Here is an 11,262-nt window from a genome sequence, read left to right as displayed (position 1 = left end):
GTCGTTGGCCCCTACGTAAGAAAGGACCTCACCATTTCCACGGCCAACGGTATTGTCAATCCACCAGGACATGGTGTCCGTAGCATGTGCTAGATCGGCAAACAGTACATTGTGGAACCCGTCAGATGGGTTGGACCCTTTGGGAAGGTAACAAAAGAGTTGTTGCGGAGTGTGTACCGCCCACTCATCCACCAGGGCAGCTAGGAGCCTTTCACCGACTTTGCCAGCATATTTCGAATGCATTTTGGTCACAATCTTGTTGTAGAGCATCGGCAGGAATTTCCAACGCGGATAACGATGTCTGTCGATTTGAATAGAGAGGTTATCAAATCCTAGAAATACAAATTGCATGTTCAGATGAACAGGTTAGGTTTCGGCATGATATCGTTCGAATTTATTAGTGTGGCGTAAACATTTACGTCTTCATCATAATGCCTTTCCCATCCTTTGGCCAGAAGATTCGTTAGGACCTTTGTTAGTTGTTGTGATCGCGATCGGTAAAAAACCATTGTGAATAAGTATATTACGTTATCACGTATTATATGGATTCAAAGGCAAATAGATATGGTGCCGATCCGAATGTTTGAACGAAGCATGAGACTGCGACCAAAGCATAACGATCTAGAACACATTGCTTACATAGTGGGTACTTTAGTGGGTCTAGTGGCGAAGAATTCCACGTAATCAAAGTTAGTAGCCCTCGTTGATTATCGATCGCATGTTTATTTATAATTAGCTAACCTCAAAAATGCTTAAGGAATGATTCGTCAATTGAAGCCATGCTGCCAAGTTAATTCTACTCAATATCAATGGAGATGTCATTAGGTGCGTTCAAAGGTTGATTGGGAATAGACCAACGTAAATGAAAACGGGAGAGTTCTTGAATTATAAACGTGGAATCACTCTTCCCACACCATCTGCCACTTATTTATGGTTCTCATATTTGCCTATTGCAATCTTGTGATGTCATGAAAAATCCTGTTATGAACTTCCTTTTGTGTAATTGTCCTATGACATAAAAGACCACATTTCCCTCACTGGCTTTGATCTTAAATTTGTGCTTCTTGTTAAGACGAGAAGCTCTACTGCATTTATGCCAATGTCTCAATTCAATCGAAACGTTCTCATAACCGGATGCTCAGATGGCGGCTTGGGGGCCGCTCTTGCGATTGCATTTCATGAAAATGGTCTCAATGTATATGCAACTGCTCGAGAGCCTAGCAAAATGACAGAAGTGGCGTCTAGGGGCATCAAGACCCTTTGCCTGGACGTACTTTCGGAAAGCTCGATCACAAGTTGTGTTAGTCAGGTACACGAACTTGACATCCTAGTCAACAATGCTGGTGGTGGTTACGGTATGCCAGTATCGGATCTTTCGATACCAGAGGCTAAGAAGCTCTTTGATCTCAATGTCTGGTCCTATCTAGCAGTCACGCAGGCCTTTCTGCCGCTGCTGCTGAAATCCAAAGGACTTATCGTCAACCATACTTCGGTTGCTTCCTTGTGTACCGTGCCTTTCCAATCTGCATATAATGCCTCTAAAGCTGCGATGGCAACTTTCTCCGATTCGCAGCGGCTAGAACTCAAGCCATTCGGTATCAAAGTTGTGGACCTCAAGACCGGAATTGTCAAGTCAAACTTCCAGAAGAACCAACGAAACCAAGCACGGGTTTCTTTGCCCGTAGGATCAATTTACGAAAGGGTGAAAGATGTGGTAGAGAAAACAAATCGGGGTGAGATCTTTGAAGGTTCTGGAATGCCATCGCAGGAATGGGCAAACTTAGTCGTGAATGACCTTTTGAAAGGTCAACCGCCATCTAATATTTGGAGGGGCACACAAGCCTGGTTAGTACGGGTTGGGAGTGTTTTACCGTTTGGGTTCCTTGATGGAACGGTCAAAAAATTGACAGGGCTGGATGTTATCGAACAGATGCTCAAAGGATGAGATAAATTCCTGAGGAACAGAGCGATGCTCTACTGTACAAGGATGATTGTTTATCATAAGAATCACTTGTATACATCACTCCTACTGTTCTACTTGAGATACATTTCAGTACCTTGATAGCTACGAAATCGGTGAGGAGTGGCGTGCTGACTCTATCCTATCAGAAATAGAGTCGTATACCACTCTAACTCTTAAACTATGGCCGGTATAAGTAGGGCAAAAGAATGGCCACACTCACTTGAAACGTCGATTCTTCTTAATATTTACAGACGTTTTATTCTAGTAAGTTATAAGTAGAACAAGCAACTTTATAGACAAATTTTATTTGGTGAAAATTGTGGACACGCAAGGAGCGTGTGTGTAGTTAATGCTTTAGTGATCTTTGTGCGAAGATTTGCTCCCAAATAGAGTTGAACATAAAGTGATGATAGCAGAAAAGGAAGTAGAAGGAGTCCTCTGGTCATGCTTATTTGTATATTACACTCAGAGGCCACCGGCACCAGAAGCGAGTCGGTATGAGGATGAGCTCGGACGGTTTCCCGCACACTGCCTGGCCCTGTAAACTTAGGGCTCTACCAACCTGCCCTCGACATCCACAGTTCCGCACCTTATATCGTTTTATCTGGTTTAAAATGCTTGGGAGCCGGGCTGTAGTTTGAAGTCAAATTTCTACCTTATTTCGAAGAGAAATATTGTTAGGGGTTAGCTCAGGAAGTATACTATATCTTCACCTTCAGACAAGCGGTACCACCTGTTGGCCCTTAAATTGCCAGTGCTAATACCAGTATTGATTATGTTCCGGTGTTCCAAGCTAGGCGCTTCACTGTATTCGCAATACGACCTTGTCTATCGTTTAGGGACACGTGGTTGATTGTGGGTCCGGGATTTACATTTCCATAATAGTATTTTAAATCCTGATAGTTTTTCTTATCTAACAATATTGATTATTCTGTAGGCGAAGGCTCAGTGTGAGTGTGATTCAAATCCCATATGTTCTTTCAATAGTTCGTAGCTCACATATCTCACTCACTAACATTAAACGCTATCTAAGCCATGGAGGCCGAATATTCGCGCAATAGTGAACAACGAAGGAGGGCAAAATTTACACTACCGGTCAAGCTTACCGACCTCGTTTAGTATACTATGCTTTAAGTAACTATTTAGTGCTCCCTTGATTAAAAATATTTCAACGAAAAATGTCTCATATAGCTCAGAGATTATCTCCCTCATAAAGAACTTGAGAGTTGCGTGAGATAAAAATTCTTTGCAATCTAGGAGACAAAGTTGACAATCTTACGATCAAAACTTGTGGATGCTTCCTATGCGAAAAAGACCATAGGCAAAGTCAAACTCGTATCGAAGCTTCACCCAGCTTAGTAGGACATAAATTGCCAATTATCTTATGGTTCAAACACATGCCGCACTTTCATCGTCTCACTGTCTCCCAGGTGCCTTTTTTTGCATAGTCCACGGGTCATCCAAGGTGTAACTAATCAAACCATGCAGATAATGATTTTCCTGTCTACAAAGCTCGAGCTGTTGCTCTAAGTGTATTACTTGCTTTTCTAGAGTTTCAACATGCTCTTGTTTGCGCTTTCGGAATAACCTTTGACTGAATAGAAGTAAATATCGCATTTATGTGGAGAGGAACCAGAAGACTTACGCAACGCGGTTTTGAACACGCCTTTTGGCTTGTTTCGTAACGGGATTGAAATGAAGGCATTGAAAAGATTCTTCCGGGCTCTTAGCTTTCTTCGGTATGTCTGCCAATATCTTTGAGCCGGAGGAGGGACGGAAGTTGGGATATTGGAATGGTGTTTCTTGGTGAGTAAGGTCTTTTCTGCTGCTGCATCTATTAATATATTGGTGCAGATTAACAATAGGTCTTGGTGACTCTACTCACTTGGGTTCGCTATTGAAGCTAGCGACATCGTCAATGTCAATACTCGAGTGTAGCCATGAGGTTGGTAGGCTCGAGCTCGATACTGACTGAGATGTACTTGTTGTGACGGGTGCCGTGTGATTTGAATAATTCTATACATACATCTTGAGTCAGTCCTCGGCAACGTACGAGAAATATTGGAGTGATAAGGTGACTTACTAGCATAGTCATAGGTGCCCACCAATTTATGTATGGCTGCTGGAACCAGGACATTTGAACTTGCGCTCCGTCTATAGTGCTCATTGCTTGCGTTGTGGGTATAAGTTAACCTAACCAAGAGAAACAAAAGCAAGTGGGCAATTAGGTGTTTTGAGAACCCTTAAATGTTCAAATAATACCTAGGTATTGATTGGAAATATTACTTGCACGAAAGACGCTTAAAAGGGTGAAGGTATATATTTAAACTTTTCCCTATCTTCAATTACAGACAACTTCTGAATGAGCCCTGGAGGGCTAGAACAATTCCAAAACCTTCAACAATAGAGACCATCGGACCCTGGGGTAACCCCGCATCTAGAAAATGCGGAGAGTAGAATAGGTAATTAACTTAAATCCGAAAAAGCCGAAGAAGCCGATAGAGCTGATAGAGCCTTCATCTATAATGTCTCGGAATCTATCTGAGGGAATAAGTAATTAAACCTTGGTACCCCATCATTAGAAGACTCATTAGGAATATGCTTTCCGGGTTGAAAAGGTAAAGAAAATTGCCACCTCGTCATGTCCCATTCTGACGGCGTACAGCCGCGTCTCCGTGGAACACCCTCGAACAGCAAAATGGTCACTAGTTGTTCTACGCCACAGTCGTCAAGAGGGAACAGCATATTGGGCACCATAGTATGAATGGGGAACGTGGTTTTATTCGGAAGATGTTTCAATTGGTGCTCTAATAACAGAAATGGAAGTTAATTAATTACCCCAGATACACCACTGGTCTAGCATGGATCTTCTCTAGGACTCGGGCCGCAGTCTTGGCAAACTCCGCATCTGCCGTCAATGACGAGTTATGGAGATGGCAATCCCCACTTAAAAGCTTGTGAAGTCCGCTGTTTGGCTTCAGTAAATTATATCCAGCGCAGAATATGAGAAGTATGGCTCATGGTGAGCAGCTAAGCCAGTCTATTCTATAGCCTTACATTGCACTTTCGCCTTAGCTATGCAGTCAGTCACCTATCACTATTTCACCTATTGAGAGATTTGAAAGGAGTTTCTGGGGGCTAGGAACGCTTTCAAATATGATAATATAATCATGACAAAGAACAGTTTAATTCAGGTACACTATGCTTGCAATGGGAACATGGCTGGATGGATGGCCAGAATGACAAATCCCTAGAGTATACCAAAGTTTGAACCTGAAAGTCCCATTACACCATTTAAGCATTCATATATATGGCGGCTAAGTCTTTCAATTTGCAAGGAGAGCCATGCTTCTTATTATCAATTCGTGGAAATATCATCGAATAAACCACCCAAGCATGTCACTCAATCATGACTGTTCAGCAGCACTCTTTGCGAAAAAAAAGCCTACTTCTTTGCCAACCATTCTGGAAGATATATTGTCTGATAAAGCTCCGAGACCCTATAGCGTCAATGCCTTCTTCGATTTTGTATCTCACAGGCACTGCACTGAGTCGCTAGACTTCATTGTGAAGGTTCAAGATTACCATAATCTATACACCGGTCTGCAGTATTTTTTCAACAAAAAACCGACTCAAGAATCTACACTTGTGAGGGAAGAGTGGGGATACTTGATGAGCGCCTTTATTTCACCTGGTTCGCCCTGTGAATTAAATCTGCCATCGAGCATACGAAATGAATTACTCAGTCAAGACCCAATGCTCACACCACCACGGCCAGACCATTTAGAGTCTGCTGTCCGGCACACTTGCGAGATGTTGACGGATAATATTTTGATACCATTTTTGAGAGAGCCACGGATCTCAAATTCTGATACGAGTTCGCTTCTGCCAAGTCCTTCAAGCCACAAATGGGCTGGTTTAGACAACTCATTTACCACCGAAGAACGACCACCCCTCAAGCGGTCTCCAAGGTAAATCACGTCCTACGTATTGAAAGACAGATCAAAGAAACTGAAATTTTCCATAGCATACTAAAAGAAATCAGTCACACGCTTACCCGATTCTGGAAGCGCAGAGCTCATTCTGACAATCCGACACAACTCCAAAAGTTGGGTACTGTAGGTTCAACGAGGAGGGCAAAAGGAAATGATGATCGAGCTTTCCTATTACATGTGTTTCGATAGCTTCAAGTGTTGTTATACAGTCATTTTCTTGCTTGTAATATAATTACCAATATTGCTTCAGTAATCGTTTAATAGTGAAAAGGGTCAGATAATCGCAGGTTAAAGATGCAAACTGACTGTTTTGGACAAGACTTATAATGCATGCCCTGCAGTTGGCGAGCAGGATACATAAAGAATACCCTTTTCTTTGGGGATAATCAACACGCAAAAGAATAACCAACAATAACATTATTCAATAAAATATACTAATAATAAGATAAATTATTATTATTACTACTTCGTTAATGTTAAGTTATTATTTAATAATGCAAATAAAGTAAATGCCGGTTTTGGATACAACGTGTCGGATGTTCCACCTTGTAATCTTAGACTACCACTAGTGAGGATAAGTCACAAACCCAAAGTAAATTATTCTAGGCCCAGAGAACCTATAGCGATGTTTGTGAGCGACTAAAACACACTATACTGTACAGTTGTAGACGAGACAACGACCGATAACGAGCTAGATTAGGAGGTGGGCATAGATGTCGTGTTTGTAATGTGGGATCAGACTCTAACTGTAATAACTTTACGCCGAGACATACGTCGGTCAACAGTTGTTTTGGCGGTAATAGTCTTGCTATAATATGTGAGGGGTAGGGATAGGAAGCGTTCTTCGATTTATCCACAATGCTAACTGTCATATGTAGACAGAGTGTCGTGGTATCTAAAAAGACAATCCAACCCCAGTGAGGCCAATGCATCTGTCTTTATAAATATTTTAGATCTGGCTAGAAACGATATGTTGGAAGATGCCATAAATTTCGTAGCAGTATATGGATCTTAGCGCGTTGATATAAAAGCAGCTGCACAATGGTCGTATCACCAGCAAATAAAGCAGCATAGATTGCAGTGTAAAGTGTTCGCTCTAATTTAAATGAAACCTTTCTCCTCGGCAAGAACTCCACTAGATCAAAAGAATGCTTCAATGGTCAAGGATGGTTCTAAATATGCGAATAATAGCAACTGCTCATCGCATAAATCAATAGTTCTCAATTGGTATCATGATAACAAACTTGCTCCTCAAAAATAAGCTTAAAAACTAACGCGAAGATAACTTCTCCGCTGTCCCTATCTTTCAATACATACCGCAGGTTGTGGTTCATATCATTCACGTACTGTATGACTGGTATGGTCAAACAGGGGAGCTTTAAAGAGAAATCTGATCCTGTTCGTCAATACATGCAACGAAATCTTTGGGAAGTTGAGGTTAAGAAAAGGCCTGCGTACTTTGAAAATCGATATACCCATTTCCAAAGTTTGCTTTATAAACGGTGCCAGGTTCAAAGCAGAACAGCTGGCGGTTTTCCCCTTGGAGGAAATGTTTTTGTCTCTGACGTGCCTGATTCGGAATGTTCATTTCGCGTCTAGCGATTTCCCCTTCGGCTTGACCACCTTCCTGAATCACTTCATTGGGTAGCTCATTTCGCCAAATTTCCGAACCTAATTGCAGTCTCCAGTGAATATCCCTTCTTCCAAAGATCCACGGGTTTAAACGCACTTAGTTTTCCACAAATTTGTAGGCAATTCAGACTTGAAAGTGCAGGACCATATAGATATGGTTTATCTGCATATGCGTCACCATAAATACCGGGATCAATCATCCATCTCACAATGCGCAAGGCAGTGTTGAACCCCGGAGGTAAGCGATCTCGGATTGGATTGTCGAAATCATTGCCGAAGATTAAGCTGTCCCCTGAAATGGCCTTTTTCAGCTGAAATGCAAAGGTGACGGAGTATTCTTCACTCTTGTGAAGAGGGCAGGAAAAATAGGTGTGTGTGTCAGGAGACCCTTCGGGATAACCTATGAATTTAGAGAGTATATCTTTAGCTTCAAATCTCTGCGTATACAAAATTATTGGCTTTGAAGTGCAAACATAATAATTACTTACCTCTATAATTTTTGATCCTAACACAAAGGCTTACCATTGCCAAATCGTTCTCGAAAGTCACTGTCTCCTGCTGATTGACAGGAACAATTGCATGATATGCTGTATCATATCCTGGTCCAGCTGTAACCAGCAATCGATACTTATTTTTGTTTTCAACTGGTGTTCGGGTTATCTTAGTCATGGTGCTAGGGACAAACAAAATGTGAAAATTAGGGCAAACACAAGAGGGATATACAAGTGAAAGAAGAAAGGGGCACTAGAAGATCTTTATACTGTATTCACTATGTCTTTTGTCATTATTTTGACTAACTTCATTCTATATGGGTGGCCGGGGGTATCTGTGCTTACCTAACTAGACCAACTCTTGCAACTTTAGTTAGGTAAATGCACAGAATTATTTTAGTAAGCAAGCAAACGACCCGTGGACGAACTTCCTTAATCAGAATTCAATACCCTCTTGAAAGGCTCCGGGGGTATCCGGTGCTTACCTAACCAGAACAACTCTTGCAACTTTAGGCAATTGCACAGAATTGTTCACTTTCTTAATCAGAATTCAATACCCCACCTGCTAGCGCCTTCAGTAGAAATAACAAACCTGGAGGTTCATATCCAACTCAAATACCGTCGTCTATGTGCAGAATGCATTATACGGCTGCGTTCATGCGCTTTATCTATTAGACTAGATTGGAAGGTTATTTCATTTTGAGTGATGCCATCTTTTATTCCCATTTTTCAAAAGGGAAAACTTGAATTATTGACTTTCCGGGCTTTCTGGCCAAACGCGATTTTCAAAGGTCTCCCTCATGATTGGAGACTCAAGCTTACTCCAGCAGGTTGGACGAGCGAGGCTGAATGGCGATATGAATGGTCCATGCAATCGAGAAAGACAATATCGCAAGATAACATAATCCAAACCATACGAAGAAGTCCTTCACGTTGTCCAGTCTTGACCGGTATTGGCAATATGTGACCGCTTAATCACTCAAGGGACCATTCATTGAGTGACAAAGTCCGCCTGTGGGTACATCGGCCAATCTGACCATAAACCCACATCATCCTGGACTTGAACATCAGATGAAGTGTCATTCCCGAAAGGCCATTGACGGAAAAAGCCCGGGTTTTCCTCCAGCCAAGACGAATCACATATAGAATGGTCCGTGGACAGTGCCGGATTATTGAGAATATAGCTGGGAGTGTGAAGATTGTCGTGCAGAGGCACCCCAGAGAAAAAATCGGATGTAGTCATCCTAGGGCCCTGCTCACTACTTCCCATATATTCAGCGACAGGTCGGAATTGAGAGCTTGTTCTGGCCGAACGAGCCTTGCTTAAAAGTTTCCCGAGGGGTTTGTATAATTCGCAGCCAGTGCCTTCCATGCTGGGTCGCTGGCAGACGTCGACCTCCGCTGCTTGACAGGAAGAATAGTGGATGTTGAGTCCGACTTTGAGAGCACCATCTACCGCCTTCCACGCTCTTTCCACAGCTTCACCGTGGGTACGACCGCACAGCTCCGAAAGCAAAAATGTAAGAGCGTACCACTGAACGTACGTTTCACAAAGCCACCTCCACTGAATTGTGCTCTTGTCTTCATTCAAGTGAAGCCAATACTCAATTAACATAGTGGACATAGTGAAAAGGCGATCTTTGGTATCCTGAGGAGGGGCTACACTGTCAACCTTTCGCAGAGAGGGGTGGTAAGTAACCAGCCACATTTTGGTGAAGATGATTCGAGATATGGTAGAAGTGAAATAGGAAAAAGGGTCCGACAAATCCAAGTGTTTGAGGTACAGTTTCTGAATCCGGCTCTGAAATTCTGTAATCGCCTGAGTTTTTTTCTCGAAAGTCTGTGCCGCAGACAATTTGTAGCCTTCGAGTGTTGAATCCGCCGACATGTACTGAAGACGCCGGAAAATTTTTGTATTTTCAAAACGTAAGACGCTAAAGATCATATCTGTAGGGCCGACTCTAGGCTGCGGGAGTTGTGTCATATCCGGGAATAAGTCCGAATCGTTAACGTTAAGCGGCAACTGTGTATCAACACTCTGGGGAGTAATTGTAGCATCGTAGCCAGTATCCTCGCATGCTCGCGATTCAAGAACGCATATGCACCACCACAATCTCCGCCTCATCTCTACCACGAAGGGACTTAGGCTAAAGTGGACCCCGTCGCGATGAATACCGGCATTCTGTGAAAGTCGGACTAAAAGCGCGGTTAGGGTCCACATGAGCCGAGCACTGTTGTGGATTCGCACAGCAGTTAGGAAGATGGTGAAGGCTTGTAGGACTATAATCTCATCTGTCTCAAGGAGACCTGCTCGAGCTAATGCTTGCTCGGTCGCGAACTTATATATCCGAATAAGGCTGACCTTCTCATCCCCAAGAACTTGGAGGCACTGCTCTGGTGACAAACTGACCACAACATTGAAGTATACGGCCATCATGAGTGCCTCAAGCCCTCTTGACATGTGTCTCATTTGCTGTGCAGTCTGGAGCACGAGCGGTTCTACAGTCGGTATATGCAATACTTTGATCAATCTGTCGCAATTATGTTTGAACAAACTCCAAAATAGTGGAATTTGCTCGGCTGGGGGATGTAGTTTCGAAATGTTTTGGTTAGAAGAGCCAAAGGGCAAGATGCTGGCTTGAGTTGTCGGGCCACCACCCGGCGCAGCCTGTATGCCCCATTGATCTGTTTCTTCTGGTCCGTCTTGAAGGAGGCTATTGAGATCCTCAACCTAGACAGAAAATTGGCAAAGGAAGTAAGTGAACGGGTTAATGGGACAATAATGACATACCTCCTCGTCCAAACTGGCCCAGTAAGTGCTGTTCATGTATCTACTTCTTCCGTTCCCCATAGCTAGTCTTCCAAACTCGGTGTCCAAATCATCAATTTCATCAACATCCTTGGTGGAATCACTGTGTGGAGACGACTCGGTCTCTTCCGGAATAAGGGCACGATCGAGATGTTTCTTCATGTGATTGATCACATGCTCGAGGTGTCGAATCCTTTCGGAAACGGCCATGAAGGCTGGCTGCCGGGTTGATGGGCGTCGTGGGACATACAAGCATTCGACACCCAGTGTCCGGCAGTTAGTGCAAGGTGAGATTCGGTCGCACTTTTTCTTTTTCCTGCGGCACGACAAGCACGAGTAGGGATGCAGTCGGGGGGTGTTGGTGGTGCAGAG

General features: G+C 43.1%; 3 protein-coding genes across 3 annotated transcripts; 1 reads left to right on the top strand and 2 right to left on the bottom strand.

The window, feature by feature from the left end:
- Positions 1–1,099: 1,099 nt before the first annotated feature.
- Positions 1,100–1,945, top strand: N7471_012886 (Short-chain dehydrogenase/reductase SDR; the record flags this gene model as incomplete). Its single annotated transcript, XM_057285605.1, has 1 exon — positions 1,100–1,945. One exon carries the CDS (start codon positions 1,100–1,102, stop codon positions 1,943–1,945), a length of 846 nt encoding a protein of 281 aa, XP_057131871.1.
- A 5,233-nt stretch (positions 1,946–7,178) lies between these two features.
- Positions 7,179–8,292, bottom strand: N7471_012885 (DUF1769 domain-containing protein; the record flags this gene model as incomplete). Its single annotated transcript, XM_057285604.1, has 4 exons — positions 8,079–8,292; positions 7,721–7,990; positions 7,417–7,686; positions 7,179–7,354 (listed from the first exon to the last, which is right to left on the bottom strand). The coding sequence occupies exons 1-4, from the start codon at positions 8,257–8,259 to the stop codon at positions 7,179–7,181; spliced, it is 897 nt and encodes a 298-aa protein (XP_057131870.1). The 5' UTR covers positions 8,260–8,292.
- Positions 8,293–9,072: 780 nt separating this feature from the next.
- Positions 9,073–11,052, bottom strand: N7471_012884 (fungal specific transcription factor domain-containing protein; the record flags this gene model as incomplete). The annotated part of the gene is made up of 2 exons (XM_057285603.1): positions 9,073–10,812; positions 10,873–11,052. The coding sequence occupies 2 exons, from the start codon at positions 11,050–11,052 to the stop codon at positions 9,073–9,075; spliced, it is 1,920 nt and encodes a 639-aa protein (XP_057131869.1).
- Between the last annotated feature and the right edge of the window lie 210 nt (positions 11,053–11,262).

Source organism: Penicillium samsonianum (assembly GCF_028829775.1).
Source record: "Penicillium samsonianum strain IBT 33392 chromosome Unknown utg000007l_segment0_segment0, whole genome shotgun sequence".
Classification (NCBI taxonomy): Eukaryota; Fungi; Ascomycota; class Eurotiomycetes; order Eurotiales; family Aspergillaceae; genus Penicillium; species Penicillium samsonianum.
Note: the sequence above shows the minus strand (reverse complement) of the source record. Positions and strands in the feature narration are given on the sequence as shown.